This window comes from Rhinolophus sinicus, chromosome 1 (genome assembly GCF_057876585.1).
Source record: "Rhinolophus sinicus isolate RSI-liver-muscle chromosome 1, RSI-T2T, whole genome shotgun sequence".
Taxonomy (NCBI): domain Eukaryota; kingdom Metazoa; phylum Chordata; class Mammalia; order Chiroptera; family Rhinolophidae; genus Rhinolophus; species Rhinolophus sinicus.
This window is the reverse complement of record NC_142501.1, coordinates 190,536,066-190,557,444: the sequence shown is the minus strand read 5'-3', so window position 1 is coordinate 190,557,444 and position 21,379 is coordinate 190,536,066. Positions and strand designations below refer to the sequence as shown.

Below are 21,379 nucleotides of genomic sequence, written 5' to 3'. Positions count from 1 at the left end.
AAAAATTAAAGAAGGGTTTATTAACCCTAAAATATCTGAAATCTGAAATCTATTTTGGGAAACACTGGATTGCCAGGTTTCCATGCCAGGAATTTCAGAACTCGGGGCTTAAACATTTGTTGAAAGCAGATGTGGCATTGTATGACATTGGCATCAGACTTCCTGGGAAACACCAGATGCAGAGTTTGGCCAGATAGAGAACCCAGAGAATTTGAGGCCACCTCCTACACCCCAGTGCTTCTTTCTGCACCACACAACCCATAGCCCTATGAGGTCTATTTAAATGCTATCAGAGTTTCATTCCCGTGCCAGATACCAGGGAACATTATGTTAGGGGAGTGAGGGGGAAGGAGTCTCTTGTCATACCCTGATTTGAGAATGTTAATCAAGTAAATTCATGTGATGAAAACCTCAATGCCATAATAATCATTAAATAGATACATACACAAATTCACCAAGCAAGACATCTGGGTATAATGAATCCACTAATATTAACATGATATTCAAAAAAAATCATTAGAAAAAGATGGGAGACTAGCTGTCAGGGCAACATAACAAATGGAAACCAAAGCTAAATATCTTAAATTTATCTCACATCCATATGCAGAAATTCCATCCAACTAGCAATACCATATATACTATACATACATATATATATATATATATATATATATATATATATATATATATACACACACACACACACACATATATATATACACACACACACACACACACACACACACACACACATATATATGTATAGTGAACACTACATATACCTCAGTGCATGTTCCTATTTTACCTCATTTAAAACTTTAAAAATACTGGCTTATATACTACATTCAGATCATTTCAAGATTAATAAATTTATAAAATAATTATTTTTCCAGGATACAGAAAATCTATAAGCTTTGAACTGATTAAAAAAACAATTTAATTATATAAACAAATCTATACAACAAAAATTAAATGAAAAATGAAAAATAAGCAATAGCTCAGAAAAGCAGTTGCAGAAAATATGACATGAAGATTAGTATCTTCATTATATGAAGAGCTTAAAGAAATTGTCAGGAAAGACAACAGAATCCCAATAAATAAATGGAGAAAGAAAATGAAAAGACAATTTATAAAGAAAATAATTTAAAAAGAAATTTTTTTCTGAAAGATAAACTCTCTAGTCAAGAAAACAGCTACAAATAACCATTAATTCAACCAGCTCACTCTACGAAATGTTTACTGAGTGTCAGCTACTTGCCTAGAACTCTTAGGGCACAGCACTGAATAAAATAAATATTTATACCATTAATTTGGGAATATAAAAATTATAACACTTTTAAGGTTAAAGTGAAACTGGAATCTATCCACATAGCAAATAGCATTTTAAATGTAAATAATTCTTTAGAAAAAGATCATAAATATTCTTGCCAAAAAATAATCAAAAAGGAATAAAAAGCTATATACAGAAGGTTACCAGAAATCTCGTTTATTTATCACTATGTGCTACCCCCACTGGAAGTTAAAAATCCTAAAAAGCAGGGAATTTCTGAGTTACCACTATACCCCTAGTGCTTAGAGCAGTGCCCAGAAATGAGAAGGTGCCCAATAAAAATCTGTAAAATGGATGAACACAGAAACACAGTAGTACAAATTCAATCACACAGCTCATTTTATACAAAGGTGAAGTAATGGAGAAAAACTATCATAGTTATAATGCATTGCAGGCACATAAGACATAAGCAGAGGTAAAAAAATAATAGAACAAATTTGTAAAAATTAAAAATTTTGCGGGGTGGGATTGTAAAGTGCTAAATATTTAAAGGGATTACATTTAACTTCTGTGATAATGGCACCACAGGGTTTTACAACTAAGTAATTGCGTAAAGAGTTTTACGCTTCGGAAAATAGTATGGCGATTCCTCAAAAATTAAAAATAGAACTACCGCATAACCCAGCAATTCTACTTCTGGGTATTTATCTGAAAAAAACAAAAATTATTTGAAAAGATATATGCACCCCTATGCTCACGGAAGCATATTTAAATAGCCAAGATAAGAAAGCAAACAAAATGTCCATCAACAGATGAATGGCTAAAGGTGGCACATAAATACCACCTTTGTACTCAGCCATACAAAAGAATGAAATCTTGCCATTTGCAACAACATGAATGGACCTAAATAGTATTACGTTAAGTGAAATAAGTCGAACAAAGAAAAATACCATATGATTTCACTTATTTGTGTCATATACAAATAAAAAAAAGACAAAACAAATGAACAAATGAAATAAAACAGAAGCAAACTCATAGGTACAGAGAACAAAGTAATTATCAGCCAGAGGGAGTGGGATGGGGGGATGGGCAGAAAAGGAGAAGGGGAATGCGAGATATAAAACATCCAGGTATAAAATAAGTCACGGCGATGTTGTGTACAGCATAGAGAATATAGTCAATATCATAACTATGTATGGTGACAGATGGTTACTGACTTACGGTGATCACATCGGTATATAAATGTTGAATCACTATGTTGCACACCTGAAACTAATATAATTATTGTATGATAACCATAATTAAAAATAAATTTAAAAAAAAGAATTTGTGTCAGTTTCTACCTTGCCATCTTCGTCTCTAACAAATGTTTTTACTTATCTATTCACAATTTTCTTCTACTTTTTGGAGCATATCTGGAAACAAGACAAAACAAACAAAAACTAGTATTCCCTAAAGTATTTCTCCTACCAGCCAAGAGTTACTTCAAATTTCAGTTCCTACAATCCACTAATGAATGAAAGGGAAAGAAAGAGATGAAAAAAGTGAATATTGGAACAGAGCAACTGAGAAAACGGAAAGCCCACGTAGGTTCTGTAGAGTTTAGATCTGTCAGTGAACTGTCAGTGAGAATGTACAGATTGGCGTCCCCCTTGTTATATTATGCCACATTCAAAAAGAAAATAATAATAATAATAATAATTAATACAATAATTATGATAGTGTCCTAAAAGTTACTTTAACATGGAAAATATAAGTTCTTGATTCAATAGAAGGGACAGTTCCAGAAAAAGTGAGAGAACGAATCACTGAAAAAATATTGTTAGGGAAGCTTGACATGGACTTTCAGGGACCCCTACTGGAAGTAGAGAAAAACCTCTAGAAAAGTTTAACAATACTCTCCAAAATCAGAGTAAATTTCCAGACATACACACAGAGTTAAAGGAACTTATTGGAAATAACAGTTTCAAATTGTTTTCAAACACTATCCTTTATGTTGACTTTGCAAACAGAGTTTTAATTTCTCCAACAGAGCATACTCTGGTGATAAAAGTCTGTGTTAGGAAGAAGAATGAAATAGGATTTATAAGCTGAAAAATTAAAATTTATATAGAAACTATAGAGAGTTTAGCAAGAAACAAAAACCCAGCAGATATAGTTTAGAACCATACACAATTTATTAGTAAGAGTTCTTTAAAATTTAAAAACGTATTACCACTAATAATGATTTTCTTAGCTTTCCACTTAAATGTGTGCATATTTCAAAATGTACAATCAAGAAAAGGATATGCTTCCAAATGAAACTTTATCGTAAAAAGAGGTATAGCAGCCCTAAGTTAATAGATGAACTACAGAAGAACTCGACGTTGTTGAAGACTGTGTTTACTCATTTTCCAACTCCATAAATATTTTGTTCACTTTACCTGGACGCTTAAAATTCTTAAAGAACTTTAGATCAGTGTTTTACTCTGTGTTCTGTGGATCACCTGACACTGAGTCACCTGGGGCGCTTTACAGGAATGCAGATTCCAACACCCTCTCCCCAGAAATTCTAAATCCATGGGTCTAATGAGCCCAGATATCTGGGATTTTAATATGCAACTTAAATAATGTCCTTAGAGACAGTAATCCATTTCTCTTCTTCACATGATAACATTTAAACTGGAGATTAACTTAATTACCTGAGCCAATTAATAGCAGAGCAAGAATGAAAACCCAGAACTGCTACCACCCACTCCAATCTTCTTTGTGCTTTCAAGTGTCCTTTATAACTATTCAACATTCTATACTGGTTGTCCTTCCACTTTCCTCCACTGTCTGTCTATTCTCCCTGGAGTGACCGCCAAAGTAAATTAGGAAACTGTACAAATAGAGGCAAGAAAAATGAAAATAGTTCATCTGTTAGGGTGGTGTAGGTCAATTTTTTTTTATTCTATTCATACTATAAATGATGTGGGCAATAAATTCACTGTCTTAGATTTTTAATAAATAGAAATAATTAAGCTTTGATGCATGGAATGAACTACCATAAATTAGAGCCAATACAAATTAAGAAAAAGAGGTTCAAAATTAATACCTCTTACATTTTATGAGCTGTTTTTTTCCCCATCATCTTTTAAAAGAAACACAAGATTACTTCACGTGTTGTGTGCATAAAACTTTTAGAAGCTGTGTCAAACTGTTTTATTATCTTTCAGCGCTTTTCCTAAAACACTAGCTTAAAACATTCAGGAGAAAGACTCCCTTATTTAGCATGTCACCCAAGTCCTTCACACAATTTGCTCAACCATGTGAAAAAACCATTGGGCAACTTTCCTCGGGCTGAAAGGGAACACACTAGGATGTAAAAATAAATGAAATTGAAATAGTATGTCAGTGCCTAAACACAAAGGGTCTTCCATAATTTATCCATCTAGTCTTTAGTCAACTAGTTCAAGACTTGAAAAGACCAAGTCCTTAAGACCTAGCTCCATATAATCTGATTAATATGCAATTTTAAAAAAAGAACACATATCCAAGCAATAGTATGCACTTTTTAAGGATATATAGTAGGGGTGCCAAAAAAATGTATACACGTGACTCGTATTCATCTTTTGTTATCGGTATATATTGAGTATTAAAATTTTAATACATTTTTTTTCTTTCTTAAAATGCATATACATTTTTTGGCACCGTGTGTGTGTGTGTGTTTATATATATACATGTTAATGCACTGAAAAGGACTTAAAATATACATATAGTAAAAAAAATTATAGGTTTACTTCTCAAAAAATGAGGAAGGGTCCAGTATTAATGTTTTAATTTTAAAAATATGTTCATTATTTGCATACACGGAAGCTGGAAGTGTTCCTAATACCCAGACTTCATTAGATGCCCGTTTTTTTGTACTTCTCTGTAACTCCTGCTGACCACTGAGCTCACCACCATCCATCAGAAATACTGATTTTTCCTCCTAGAACAGAAGACTTGTGTACTCCAGTTAAGTGCATCACTTTTAGAGTGACTGACATGACATAATATTTATTAAATGCACACTCTGAACCTTCTAGGCAACTAAATTATTCAACGAAAGAATCTTAATCTATTTTTAAAAGGTCACATGCCAGATTTTTACTTTTCAACATAATTTTTTTTAAAAAAACAATAGTTTGATATAGTGGCTAAGAAGCTAGGCTTAGATTTACAAAGTTCTGGTTTTAAATTAAACTCTGCGTAATAAACTGTAATCCTTACACAAGTTACTTAATCCTCGTTTTCCTCATCTATAAAACATGGATGAGTATATCTTCCCCCTACATTTGTGAGGAAGATGAAAGGGAATGTTTATAAATTAATTAGCACAGTACCTGGTATTCAACAAATGGTAGTCATTATTATGCTTTATATCCTCAATTACTAATACTAAAGGAAAAATATCATACAACATCTTTCTAATGAGAAAGTATTAATAAAACCTTAAAAACGTTTTACTTTATTTCTAGAGAATAACAAACTCAGACAATCTAACTAATGTAAGCGATTAAACTACAAATTTGAAGCCCATTAGGTCTGTACAAGTAAAAGATGAAGATCTCATTTGTGGTATTCATTTGGCTGAGTAACTTCTGTACTGATACATGGATACATGTAAAGTATGCATTTTTAACCTCCATTCCAATAAGAAAAGTTTTAATCATCTTACTTTCCAAACTGAAAACGTTCATATTGAGCTCATACACATTATGAAGCTATGCATCACTATTCCTGAGGAATATGCTAACTGTCCCAGTTATGAATGTGCCAGCCGTGCTCAGTGATGCCTCCCTCAGTTAATTAGTGAAGAAATCTTATCCAAAAAAACGGAATGAGTAAGTTCACACTGAAGTTCAGGGGATGCCTTGGCGAAGGCTCTATCGTTAATTTTTGTCAAACTACTGTTTGTTTTGAGTTAGTATCTCTATTTTTATTACGAAAATAGTCAGCATTTGTATTTCACCTTATCATAACCCATTATAATGTATCCTAAAGTGAATTCACGTTAGATCAAATAACAAAGCCCACTATTTAATTCCATAAATAATTACTAAGTATTTAATATAGTCTAGGCTAAAAAATTCGGTAAGAATTAATACCCAAAAAGAGGTAAAGACATAATTTTCCTATACATATTAAAAACCAGGTATGTGAGAGAAAGAGAGGTCTACAGAATCAAATGAAGTTAATAGAAATTGTTAAAACTTTATTTTAACATCATTCTCCTCAAAACATTTAAATTTCCTATTGAATCCTTCAATATTAACCAAATTCAATAAGCCAAGAAGTCTACATCTATTTATATATATGTGATAATGTATGTGCACGTGTGGCTATGTACCTTTCAATCACGAGTAAATTATCTCCTCTAATTATTGCGTCTGCAAGCAACATGTCTGCTCAAAAAAAAGGAAGAAGGAAAGAAAAACCAAAAATGCTGTAAACTCCAGAAAATATGTGCTTACTCTATAATTGCTTGTGACAAAAACAAAAGAAACACAACAGGTGCAGAACTGGGCCTATTTCAACAACAGCTGCAATGGTTAATTGGTTCTTAATTATTCTCTCGAGTAGTTTTATAATGTTACTTCAGCTAAGGAATGCATTTTAAAAATTATTTGCAGTGATTCTATTTCGTCAGTCTTTAAAAAAGTGATGTCTAGCCTCAAATTTGTTGTAGATTAACTCTCTTGCTGTTGAATGAACTGAGAAAATTCAACCAAAGAACTCTTTCTTTTGTTACATTTCGTAGGGAACTCAAGGCAAAAGCAAGACTGGATGTAAAAACACTAGTAAGTCTAACAAAGCACAGTTGTTCATATAATGAAGGAACCACAATTTGCATCACTGTAACACAGCTTACCTGTTCATTTTTGCAAAGCCACACACTGTTTCCACTTAATGCAGTAAAAATTTTGGCTTTATACCCTCTCAATTCAAGATATCCACATTTCTCAGGTACAGTCACTGCTTGAGATTGCCAAGGGGATTGCGACTTCAGTGCATTTAATAGTATGGTGATCCAGTCATTTCTCTCCTCTGAAAATAAAGACGGGAGAAAATACATCCATCTATACTTATGCAAATTAGGCAGACTTAGAAACATGGACAAGGGATCTACTCTCTCTGCAACAGATAATTCCAAGATTCTTTCCCACAGCCACAATTTAAATGTTATGGCAGGCAGAGCCAATAACCCAATTCTGTTGGGAAAAAAAAATAACACACATGACTCAGGTGACCTGTAATAGCATTGTTGCCACCTTGGAGCTTATTAGAAATGCAAAATCTCAGGTCCTAACTCCAGACCTGATGAATCAGAATCTTCACTTTAAGAAAATTCCCAGGTAATCTGTACCCACGTTCATGTTTTAGAAACACTTCGATTATTCTTGAGATTGGATTTTCTCTTTTAGTACAAGGAAGTAATAATGTGACCAAAGAGTTAACAGATTATTCCCGGTAATTAAGTTACTCAAAGGCCTAGAAAAATCCTACTTTGGGTCACTTGAACCTACTCTTCTTAAGAGTATGCTGCCTTGGTATTCCTTCACCCATTCCATTCCCACCACAGTCACTAACAATAATATCTCATTTGGTAAATTAAAATTTGGTTCTTTCACTCCTTCCACAAAAGCTAAGTGACCTTCAATTATGTACAACATACTCTTATGGGCATAGAAATTTGATCTCGTCCCCAAAGAGCAATCAAAGCCAAAAGTTAGATATGAACACATAATGGAACACAGAATACTATACATGTCATATGAAGGGTATCAAATAATATGAGTCAATTTGGTTGAGGTACGTAAGTGATTTGCTGAAAGTCATACAACAAGTTAGTACTAGTATTAAAATTAAGAGAATCATATGTTTTATTTAACTCTCAGACAACTGTTCTTGGCACTATCAAAAGAAGATTTATGTTAGGTCTTGAGAAGGAAGAGCAATTGCAAAGATAAAACTGGGGTAGGGAAAGGGAAAAGTAGAATTTTTTAAATCTAAGCAGAGGAAAACACAAGCACAAAGGCAGGAAGAACCTACAACACCTATTGAGGGACTAACTTACAGGTGAGCCTGTTTATAATTTTAAACTCACAAGGAAATAATGGGAAATACAGCCACAGAGTCTCCAGTGTCTATGTAAGGAATTTTGTCTTTATTAGAGAGGCAAGGGAAAACCATTTCAGGGTTCTTAGCAAGGAAGATACATAATATAAGGAGGATAATACCGTGTTTCCCTGAAAATAAGACCAGGTCTTGTATTAAGTTTTGCTCCAAAAGACGCATTAGGGCTTATATTCAGGGGATGCCATCCTGAAAAATCACGCTAGGGCTTATTTTCTAGTTAGGTTGTATTTTTGAGGAAACACAGTAGGTAAACCAAATGGAAGCTTGGAGATTCAAGAATAAGGCAAGAGAGACTTAAAGTATAATATAAATGGAAACAAAAGAACACATAAAGAGTCAAGACATTAAGGGGAGGAAAAAATAGCTGAGGTTTTTAAAATGTCTGACTGATGTTCACAAAAAATTTAAATCACTCAAAATAACAGGTACCTTGGCATCATGAACTGATCAGACAAAGAAGGTAGAAGTTCCCATTTTATTAACACGTTGTGTATGGATCACGAGAATCTTCGTTTTTTTCTGAGCCATGCGTTAAGGACGGATAACGAGAATTCTCGTTTTTACTGTTGACTCTTTTTACTTTGCATATTTTATTGAATTATTTGTAGAATAATTATTTGTAGACTACTTTATAGAATAATTTATTTGTAGAATCTATTATTTATAGAAAAATAATAAATGACATAGAAGCATTTACGCTTTAAAGAGAAGAGTGCATTTTAAAGTAGTTTCTTTTAAAAACCTGCCGGAACAGAGGGGTATGAGGGATTTAAACCCCACCGTACGCAACGTGTTAACAGAACCAACTCAGGTTCTCAGTGCCCTGGCATGAGCATCTAGGCAGACTGATAACAACATGTAAATGAATATAATCCATACAAGAGAAGACCCTAGGTGTGGGTAAATATTTGATGTAAAAAGAGAAGAAATGGACAAACCTTGAGGCACAACTGTATCTATGAGGCTGGAAAATGGGTTAGCAAAAAAAAAAAAAGAGGAGAGAAGTGGGTATCAAGGCAAAATGAAAACAAAACAGACTGAATTCTAGGTAGGAAAAATTTTCAAGAAGGGAAGCATAAACAAGGCCCAAAGCCTGGGAAATTGGGTAGTATCTCAGATCCTCCTAAGACAGGCCTGGCTAGAATAACCTCATTGTAAATTGAAATAAGTCTCCATAGTACACTTGCTCACGTTCAAATGTGAATCCAAAGTTAGTTCATAACATGAGTCTTAATTTTATCTTCACACTTGCTCACCGCCAAAGCTCCTAAAACACTTAGTGTCTTTGATGACCAAAGCCAAGTATTTATTAAAAACTCATTCAACAATCCTTTACTGCAGGTATTACCTAATCCGCAGGTAACGGTGCTTATTACCGCTCCCTGGGTTGTTCTTAAAGTCAATACCCAAAAATAAGACCCAGCCAGACCATCAGCTCTAATGTGTCTATTGGAGCAAAAATTAACATAAGACCGAGTATTATATTATATTATATTACATATTATATTATATTATAAAGACCCTGTCTTATAGTAAAATAAGACCGGGTCTTATACTAATTTTTGCTCCAAAAGACGCATTAGAGCTGATTCTATGGCTAGGCCTTACTTTCCAGGAAACACGGTATATGTCAGGACAAAATATTTGACTTCCCCCGAGGTCGTTATAAACTAAAAAACATAAAAATATTCAAATAAGTAAGTCATTGTCAATATGTAGTAGTTACTCTATAGTCTACATCTATATACACAGGTTCAGACTGCATTATAATAATTTATTACATTTTCAGTAATAGCAACAGACCTTCTACTTAACTTGATTATTCCTTGTGATCATTACTTTCACACAAGTAAACAACATATACTGTTTTCTGTCTGTATTAATCCACATAAGTCACTGAGTTTGAAATACAGGTTACAATTTTATGTACTGAGCCAACGTGTGTGTGGCTTCTAGATTACTATTAGCATGTATCTCAGTTTCTCAGGAAATAATTTGAAATTGGCAATTGCGTCTGTTGGACTTAAGCATATTATGGCTGCATCTCAACAAATAGTTCCCTCAGAGCCTTGAAGAATTATCTAGCTCCTAGGGTCCTCATTTACTAATAGGAAGTAAACAGTCATAAAGATAAGGAATCAATAGTAACACTCGGTTTATTCTTAATTACCCATGCCAATGGAGATAAACAATGAAACAAATAACTCAAACACAATAAATTAGATGACAAGTGTCATTTGGTATTTGGCTGTGCCACGTGAGGCTCCTCAGACATGGATAATATGCTTTGATAAGTCACAGTAGCCAAAACAAATAATGATTTCTCCCTCGGGCAAAGCTACAGGATACACTCACTTTTGCCTGCTCTTCACACCAAGGTGCTTTTAGTCTTTCCAATAACAAATATTTGTTGAGTGTCTATCCTGATCTTAGCACTGCGCTAAGTAAGCACCAGTACTTCTGAGAACATCAGCTGATCTAGATATAGCTTTGCTCAAAACAGAACATCCCTGGTTGGAGAAAAAAAAAGAGAGTAGGGAAAACAAAATCGCCACTTTCTCGTAATTATGCTAGAATGTAAATAAAAGATAATAGCAATTCCCTCAAATCTCAAATCAGTCCTTAAGGTTTTCAGGATGCCAACTATGGTGTAAGAACCAAAAAAAGGAAATTAGAAAAAAAGAAATCAACAGGAGAGAGTTAATATTCTCTGGGCTACTGGATTTAGCAGTAGGCATGAACATTATTAACAAAGGATGGATTATAGTAGGCATTCATAGGCAAGGGCTGTAGGAAAAATTAATAACAGAATCTAACCAAGGTTAGAGGGACCCTTACTTTTGACAGGACAATATATCTGACTAAAGATCCCTCAGTGAAACCTATGATAGATTTCAGAGAAGGAAGTATTGCACACCAGGGTTGTTCTTAAAGTCAATCACTATTCATTCATACAAATATTTACTGAAGGCCTGTGTTCCAAGACGTATTCTGAATACCGACCAGGAATGGAAGTGTGAACAAGACAGATTTCATGGCCTTACTCCCTTGGAGTTTACAGTCTTTTGAGCGGAGAAAGGCAATAAAACGTAGAAAAAAATGTTATGTACGCAGTGACAAGCACAATGGGATAAATAAAGCACAAGATGAGGGATATAAGAAGTGCTATTTTACATACGGTAACAGAAAAAGCCTGAGAAAGAAGGCAGAGGTTACACCCATGCCTACAGGAAGAGGAAGTTATGGAACAAGTGAGGAGGACGACCAGAGGAAGAGCATGCCGGCAGAAGGAAAGCAGCATGGGTCAAGACCGCAAGGCAACGGCAGGTCTGGCATGTTCATGGAACAAGCATTCCCACAGCTGAAAAGTCGTAAGGGAGAGCACCAAAGGAGACAAGGGCAGAGAGACCAGGGCCAGTCCACGCAGGGGCTTTAGGACATCGTAAGCACTTTCCTCTCAGGGAGATGGAAAGACAATGGAGCGTTTGAAATGGACTGACGTGATCTGACTTTCTCGTTGCATGATCGCTCTGACAGCTATATTGCAGATACCACTGTAGTCAATAGAGGGAGGTTATGAAAATAATTCAGAGAGACGTGGTGGCTTGTACCGGAGTGGGAGCGGTAGAGGTGTCGAGAATTGGTCTGAATCCAGACCTATTTCAAAAGTCAAACTGATAAGATTTGCTGGTAGACTGGATGTGAGACATAAGAGAGGAAAAGATTAAAGAAACACACCACAGTTTGTGGCCTATTATCATATGAGAAGTCTATCAACGTATACAATGGAGACCTTGGAATTCCCCTCTCACTACATTTACTAGATAGTAAATGTATTCCATGCCTTGCTTCTAAAAAAGGAAAACTTCAAAACAGGTAAGTCAGCTTGCCCAGAACAACTAAGGAGAATCTATGTTTCTTATTCCATGTGTTCTCTTAAAAAGAAAAAGAAGGAGGGGGGAAAAAAAAAGGCTGTGCAGTAAGCTAGCTGCCACTGGAGGGCTGTATGATGTTGTCTAGATGCAGAGTTGAGAGAGGGACACACGTGCCTGTCTCCCAAGAGTCCAGAATTGACTGAAGTGGACAGTAACACGGGAGCTGCGGCTGAGAGCCAGCACTGAAAATGACTCTGGAACAGGAATGACCACTCAGAATTCTTAAGCCCTCATTCTAACTATACCCACTCAAAACATTACCTGCTTTTCTAAGTAACATGTCTGCTGTGTGACCACAAGTGCCAAGGGAATACAGACTGAATGGAGAGATCATTAGCTCTTAAGACTCTCTGACCAGTTTCAACGGTTATGCTTGAGGACAAAAGGAATCAGACTAAATTTTCCACAAGGAGAAGAGTATTTTTAAGATGTTATTATTTCAATATAATTCACTTTCAACTAAGAGCATAAGAATATTTCAATAGGCAACCTGGGGGAATTGAGGTCTTTGAAAAATGTGTGGGGAGAAGATGCCAAATTGTAATCCTTATTTTAGCAATGCCAGTGGGCGACGTAGCTGTTTCGAAATAGTGACACTGGTTTCAGGGGAAACAAAGGGTAGCTATTGTATACAGGTCATTGAGAACCTTTTCACCAAAAGTGAAGGATTCATCTCTGTTAGAACGTGAAACCATTTCCCCTTTGTGTTCTAAACTTTGATCTTACTTCTTGATTAGATTGAAGCAAAGTTTAATTTGGTTTAAAGTTCATTAAGTCAAATATTTCATAAGGCACTTGAGTCAATTTCTCAGTACCCACATAAAATTAATCAACCATTTGCATATATGGAAAGAGGAAAAAACACTTAATAAAACATTTAGTTTTGTTGTAAGTTCCACAGTAAATTATATATAGACACACATATACTATTTACATACATATATATGTATATACATATATGTACTCATATACATATACATGAATACATACATATCTCTACATATACTTATCTTAAAAAAATGTGAGTTGTTACTATGCAAAAATGACTTTCAATGAAAATAACTTATTCAGTAATTCCATGAGGATAGTCTCAGTTTCTACTTAAGCAGTATTTTCATACTTTCAAAAATTTAAGATCTAAGACTTATTTAACAAATAATAACTTATATCAATGTTAATGAAATCCTTACACTGTTTCCATTACAGAGATGACCATGTATCACAGGAAGGGTGTAATGGTCAATTGCAAACATGTAGCTTTTAAACATGTGTGGGTTGGTACATTCTACTTAAATAAAATGTGTCTATTTCACATCTAACTGCAGCAAGTAAATATGGCTAAGCAGATTTTCACACAAGTTGGAAGCTTTATTTAGTATGTCTATCTTAAAATGCAGGCTGTGTGGCATATGTGAAATTCACTTTGAGAGGCCAAGGGGAAGGTGATAAGCACCTCAAAGAAACATGCAGTCACCTCTGGGGCGGTGGGAAGCCAAGCATAAGGAAAGGCCGTCATGATAGCCAGTTGACTGCAGCCATGCCGTGTGTTTTAAGAAATAGCAAGAAAGACAACTGACTTCAAATATAAGATCCATATCAAGTATCACAACTGTGGACAACTTTCTGAAGTTTAGGTAATGAATCATTAAAAAGTGGCTTCTCACATAAGCAATTCTATATAAAATGTTCCAGGTCATGGGTTGGCAAACTTTTTCTTTTCTTTTTTTTTCCCTGTAAAAGGCCAGATAATAAATATCTTAGGCTTTCCTGGCCATACAGTCTATGCTGCAACTACTCAATACTGCGACTGAGGCACAAAAGCGGGCATAGGATGACAATGTAAATAAATGACAGTGGCTGTGATCTAATGAGATTTTATTTACAAAACAAGCAGTGAGCCAGATTTAGGTGACAGGACATGCTATGCCAACCCCTGCTCTAGGAGAAAACCTTCTCCCTTTTTTAGTGTCAAGTAAGAAATGCATTTTTCCATTACTCATGTGCAATATACACATAGGTATGTTTCACAATACAATACTTACACTTACTAGAAGTGACGTACTTTGGTATTTCTTATTCTATTTTGTTTGCTTTGTGTGGAGGGACCTTTTTTTTTTTGTAACCACTAGAAACCACTTAGTTGATGTCACAAATGGGTAGTGATTCACAGTTTGAAAAAAGCTGCTCCAGTGTGAACAACTTACTCATTTAGTGATTATCCCAAGCAATAAAGGAGACTTTCTAGGAATACGTAATATTTATTCAATGTTTTCTAAGCACCATGCCCAGGCATATGTTCTAGGAATGTAGCAGTTTAAAAGAGACAAATATTGCCCAATAGCTAATATTGTTGTAGTTTATAAAAGGTGAATGTTCATATGTGTAAAATGGAATAATTTTAGTACCTATATACCTCATAAAACTATTGTGAAAATGAAGCATTTAGTAGGTCGCCTGGCACATGTCAAGTATGCACTAAGTTCTCCATATCAGCATTATTCAAATAATTAAGTACCAAGAAGTATTTTTCAAAATCAAGTTGAGGGGGCGGACAGGTGGCTCAGTTGGTTACAGCATGAGCTCTGGGCAAAAGGGTTGCTGGTTCAATTCCCAGAAGGGCCAGCGAGCTGTGCCCTCCACAAGTGGAATGAAGATAACTAGCTGCAGCTGAACCGCAGCTGAGCTCCCGGGCAGCCGGATGGCTCCATTGGTTGGAGCGTGTGCTCTCAACCACAAGGTTGCCCGTTCCCCTCTCACAAGGGATGGTGGGCTGCAATCCCTGCAACTAAGATTGAACAACAACGACTGGACTTGGAGCTGAGCTGCGACCTCCACAACTAAGATAGAAAGGACAATGACTTGGAGCTGATGGGCCCTGGGAAAAAACTCACTGTTCTCCAATAAAAAAGTCCTGGAAATACACACTGTTCCCCAATCAAGTCCTGTTCCCCTTCCCCAATAAAATCTTTAGGGGAAAAAAAAATCAAGTTGAGTTATAGTCCGTACTAAAAGTAGGCCTAAAAATAAGTTAAAATTCTAATTAGTTAATTAATGAAGACAGCCTTACCTATATTATTTAAAAGTAGTGTGGTTTATAGTAATGATATGTTGGTAGTCAAAATACAAAACAGGGAATTTTTATTTCAACTCTCCTGGCTCTCCCCACAAAAACAGCCAGAGAAGATTTAAAGGTTTAGACTCCTTCCCCAAACCACAGGTCATCTTTAGATCAAATTTCACCATCAAGTGACCAGTAGTAGATGATGCAGATGAAAAGATTCAAGAAATATTAAAGATGCTCCAAAATCTATATTAGAATGATTACTGTGCCTGTGTGTGCAGTTAAAACCTGCCATACGTAAACTTTCCTAAAACTGACCTTTTAGTAGCTAGAACAATTTGATTTTGCATATTCAATAATTATTCTGCATTATCAAAATAACAGCTAAAAGGTGAGCTCCATAATATGACCAGAGATGTTTGTTTACTTTTTTTTCACTGCTGTACACCCAGAATTTAGAAGAATCCATGACACTTAGTAGATTCTCACTATTCATTGCATGTAAGAATAGTGAACCAAAACTGACTTCTCAACTTTTGTATGGCATTCAAAAAGTTAATGTAAGATACAAATTATTTGCAAGTAACACATTTAAAGATTTCTTGGCATTTCTAGCTTAACTAGTTTATTAATCTTCTGAGTGTATAAAGAAATTAATGTCTGCAAATGTTTTTAAAGAAATCATCATCTTACCTTCTTTTTCTACTCTAAAAACAAAAGTTCTTTGTGTTGTAACAACTTCAAATTTATTGTCGCCTTGAGCTCGTACTGTAGATATAGCAGAAAGTGGAATTATCCCTTTTGAATATTTCTCCTGTATCGGTTAAAGAAAAACATACAAAAAGAAGACAGATTAAATTAAATTCTCCTCATCTTGTTTTTTTAAAAAAAGAATGACACAATATTTACAAGAGCTTCTCTTTCGTGATTTTAATCTAATTTTTAATGGCATAGATTTACAAATAGTCTATATCCTCATACACAGTTAATACCTCTAGAAAGGAAAATATTCCGTCTTTCAAGGGAAATGTCTTTTCAATATTATCTTCATGAGGAATTAAAAGTCAAAGAATCAAATATGAACAGTTGTACTAGACCAGCAATATATAGTTCCAAAAAACAGCAGTACGTTCTTTAAAAAAATTTGGTCACAATGATTTGATGGTGTTTGCAGGCATCTGCTGGCCATACCAGGTACTGTAACTGAACCATTTCAGAACCACAGTTATTACATATTATGAACAGCAAAAACAAATCTAAGAGACCAGACTGTTGCATTATATCAATGAACTTTTCTATGCAATGCTCTGATGAAGGTCTTAATCCCACAACTGCATCACGTTGCTTTTTATTCCCCAATGACTGAAGAATAAAATAAGATAGACTTAGCTATTTGCAATTGACATACACAATTTTGCTCAAGAAGACCATTCTTAAAACAAGCAGTACTCTCTCAGTCTTCCTTTTCCTGGATCTTCATAAATCATTTGGCCTAATGACCACTCCACAATTTCAACTATTTACTAAGGGTGCAATATTTACGGGGCCTTGTGTTAGAAATAAAATTAGAAGATTATTTATAAATTCAAGGAGCCTCAAAATGAAAACACAGCTAATGAAATTAGAGAAAAGTAAAACTGAGCACCAACCATGGAATGTTAAGTACAGGATGGGAACTCTCTGTTCTGCTTAACAGAGGTCAGATGTGACAGACATGGTGACATTTGAGCCTGAGTTTATGAAAGCTTAAGTTTCACCAAATAGGAAAGTGGGTGGGGGGCTAATCCTGGATGGAAAGATTGAGTGATGGAGGTGTGAAGAAGAGAAATAAGAGGAGCTGCAGTGTAGAGTCAAAGAGATGAGGCTGAGAACATATGTCAAGGCTTCAACATGGAAGGTCTGGTATATCAATCAACAGTTTGGACATATCCTGATAGGGCATTTTCTCCCCTTCGCTTCTACAGCATCATTCATGGCACCTTCACTTTTGAGCTGGTCCCAAGTATCTGAGACAACTTGTCAACAACTAAACCATTCCATGAAGAGAACGAGTGCCAAGATCCCATTCCTCCCAGCGGTAAACTCTCATACACAGCAGATAATTAGCAGACAGTTACTACCAGCAACACGGTGTCCCACTGGGAGGTTTAGCCTCTGCTAGTTGGGAAGATATATACCGTGTTTCCCTGAAAATAAGACCTAGCTGGACCATCAGCTCTAATACGTCTTTTGGAGCAAAAATTAATATAAGACCCGGTATTATATTATTTATATTATATTAAGATTGGTATTATACCCAGTATTATATTATATTATATTATATTATATTATATTATATTATATTATACTATACTATATTATACCTGATATTATATTATACCTGATATTATATTATACCTGATATTATATTATATTATTATATTAAGACTGGATCTTATATTAATTTTTGCTCCAAAAGATGCATTAGAGCTGATGGTCTGGCTAGGTCTTATTTTCGGGGAAACACAGTACTATACTATCATGGTATTTCCTCTTAGTTCTTTGACAGTTTATTCTCCTCCACTGCCTCTGCTCTAATCCCCCACCCCTGACTTTATGTATCCACCAAAATTCTAGCCATTCCTTAACACCATCTTAAATGCCAATGTCATGAAGGCTTTCCAATGTCCTCTCACACAGCCAAAACTGAATATGATATTTTAACTGTGCTTTAGAAAGATGACTGGACAATGTCATAGATAAACGAAAAGGATATCAAGAAATAAGTAATTATAAAGTTATTTTTCCTCTCTTTATTGTCCATGTTTGTTTTGTGTGTTTTTTTCTTTTCTCCCAGAGAAAATCCCTTCTAGCTATTTCAACTACCAAGTTTATAGAGAATTCTAAAACCTGTCCCTTCCTTCCTTATCCATTTCCATTAACTCCAGTCCTATATTTCAAATCATCAACGATGAATGAAACTATCCCATTAGCATCTCAAACATTAAAACTGAATTATCTCCTGAAAAATGTATCTTCTTCCATCTATATCTGTCCATTAAAATACTGCTCTTCTAGCCAATCAGCCTGAAACACAATAGTCTTGGACCTGTGTTGATCTTTTGCACCCATATAACTTGGGACTCTTCCTTTAGCTCCAGTGTCAACGTTCTCCCTGCCACTCCCTGGCTCTTTCCAGTCACATTAACCTTCTTGAGGTTCCCTACACATACCTGTTTATGCGCAGTCTAGCACCTTTGCATACTGTTTCTTCTGCAAGGAATGCTTTTCAAATCCATCTGCACAGAGTTCAGGATGCTTCTGCACCCTTCATATTTCAGCATAAATACATGCCCCTGAATTAAGGCCTTCTGACCAGACTCTTCTCTCAGGCCTCTTATCCTTACCAAAGTACATAACCCTAGTTTAAGCTCATAGCAACCTGTACTTTTCCTTTAGAGCAATCACTAAATATCATTTAAATGATGTTTTATTTTTGTTTGTTTTATTTACTGTGTGATCATTTGATAAACACAGTCTCCCCAAAGAGACTTTGGGTCACGATTACTTTCCTCACAATCTTTCACATAATCAGTGTTACATAAATATCTGCTGAATGGATGAATTCTATGTCCCATCAATCACAATTAGACAGAACGCTAGCGGGTCGTTTGTAATATTTTTCTAAACTCATTTTTTTAACACTTCCACTGGCCTAGGTAGCCTACACGCTGGTAAATTACTACCTGAGCTACTGCACACTCTTTTCACTTGCTTCCTTACTTTCATCTTGTTTTCCTTTTATCTGGTCTTGCATATGATTGTTCAAATGCCATAGAAAATAAATATTCATGGAGGAGGGTAAAAAGATGGGTCTTGAAGATGGCACCAGATTTTGATGGACAGCAATGGGTTGGAAAGTTCCGAGGGAAGAACAAAAATATGGAAGTGAACATATGGGAAAAGACATGCTCCAGTGCCCCACAGTAAGTACCCAGACACAGCTGGGAACGGTCATTGCAAAGAAGTGAATGAAATGACTGGCTTACCAAAGAAAACTCAGTAAGTGCAGGTGGGTTACAAGGACAATACTAGTTAATACCAGACCACTTAGTGCTCTAAGAATCAGAGGAAGGGAAGAATGTCTCCCCTTGTAAGGCATGGGAAAGGGCACAGCCTCCTTGGGGACAATGTAAGGGCCTCCTTCTCTGGCTATAAGTTTGTAGTGACTAAGACCAAACAATGAAAAATGTAGAACGTCCAAAAATGTTTAGTCTTTTGCCCTTAGATGATCCATTCTCAAATTTTAGTTTGCCTAAGAATTAGAAGAGCTTACCAAAATATACCTCTGGTGAGTTAATTAACTTTTTGTTAAATAAAATGTTACCATTAACTCATTTTTCTTTTTCAAGTTTGCATGAATTCTTTTTTTCTTTTAATTGAAGTTTATTGGCATACAATGGTTAGTAAAATTACATAGGCTTCAGGTGTACAAGTATGTGAAACATCATCTATGTATCACATTGTGTGTTCACCACCCAGAGTCAGTTCTCCCTCCATTTTTCAGTAGAGAAAAATCAAGCTGCATTGTAGGAAAATAAACAGGAATTTTAAAAAGGAGATTTTTTTTCCCTTCCTGATCTCTTTAAAGAGATCAAAAAACAATTCCTTTACAAAAACAACAACTCTCCTACATGCCTATAATAATGATATAATTTTAAACAGGCAAGTACTTATGGGATAGAAATAGAAAAATAAATTCTCCAGAAGTGATCAAAATGTACTTAACAAGCTAAATATGGTGTCATTTTAACCTCACAAAATTGTAGTTTCTCTAATGCTTCATTTATAATCTATTATGACATCTCAAGATAAATGTCATAATTTTTAATGCCACAGAGTTGATTTCATAGTTCTAACAAAACAAGATAAAGACAATATAGGAAAAAACTCAATGACAACAGGCTCAAAAATGACTCTTTTTCAGAGTGTAACATTTTCCTTAAGAAAAGAAATTTTAAAGCATCCCTTGAGCCTGTAACACAGATATCTAGGTCAAGTTTATCATTTATCTACCACTTTCAGACAATGAACCAACCACAGGGCAATTCTGTCCACAGCTGAGTGAGAATGAGGGTGAGTTAGATTTCTTGGCAGGTGATAAGATATCAAGGCTATAGGGATGTTGTCATTTTCAGTAACACAATGAAAAGTCCTTGCAGAGACATGAGTGAGCAGCACTAAGAGGAAGAAAAGTAGGGAAATAGGCAACTCTGCACACTACCTCCTAAAAGCCCAACCACATGCTCCTCAAGTTCACATCTACACAGTGAAAGACCCACGTCGTCGGTGCACATGACCACGAGAACCGCACACCTAGCTGACACAGTAGTTATGACCACATCTATGCCTTCAGTTCACAGGCCTTGAAATTGTGGGGACAGAGTCCTAGAGAGCTGTTTCCAGGCTCTCGGCCTCACGTGGAAAGGTGCTGGCTCGGATATTAGATGGCCATCAGCTGTAATTAGATGGCCATCCGCTGTGGTTGGGTGGCCATTAGCTGTTACCAATTAGCCATTAGCCACTGATATAACTGCCGTGGCTAAGCTAGGGGGTGGGTTGGTTGGCAAAGAAGCAGACAGCAGATTGCAGATCGCGTGGCTCCTGCTACCTGTATCTCCAACCCAGCCGCCAGCGAGACTACAGTGGTATGAACCCCCCCATCCATGACTCTGTTGGTGTTCCTTTTTGGCCTCACCATATCCTGCGTTCTTATGCGGGGAGCAGGACCAGAGACCCCACATGACAAAATTCTCTTCTCCCAGTCAACCAATCTGTCCCTTTTGCGAGAAGGGTCACAACAGAAACTGTATCTTCTTTTAGGAAACACCCATTCCCAGGGTTCTGTTTTTTTTGTTTTTGTTTCTGTTTTTTTGTTTTGTTTTGTTTTTCTGTGTTTTTTTTTTTGCCAAGATGAAACCAATCATCTGA

At 35.6% G+C, this 21,379-nt stretch overlaps 1 protein-coding gene across 2 annotated transcripts in view; it reads right to left on the bottom strand.

Moving 5' to 3' along the window:
• Positions 1-21,379, bottom strand: part of ARAP2 (ArfGAP with RhoGAP domain, ankyrin repeat and PH domain 2) — a 186,826-nt gene that overhangs the window by 122,340 nt on the left and 43,107 nt on the right. For both annotated transcript variants that reach the window (XM_088792544.1, XM_088792541.1), the window contains exons 8-9: positions 16,103-16,223; positions 7,146-7,321 (exon numbers count right to left, since the gene is read on the bottom strand). In XM_088792544.1, the coding sequence (XP_088648670.1) occupies positions 7,146-7,321; positions 16,103-16,223 (297 nt within the window). The remainder of the gene's footprint in view (positions 1-7,145; positions 7,322-16,102; positions 16,224-21,379) is intronic.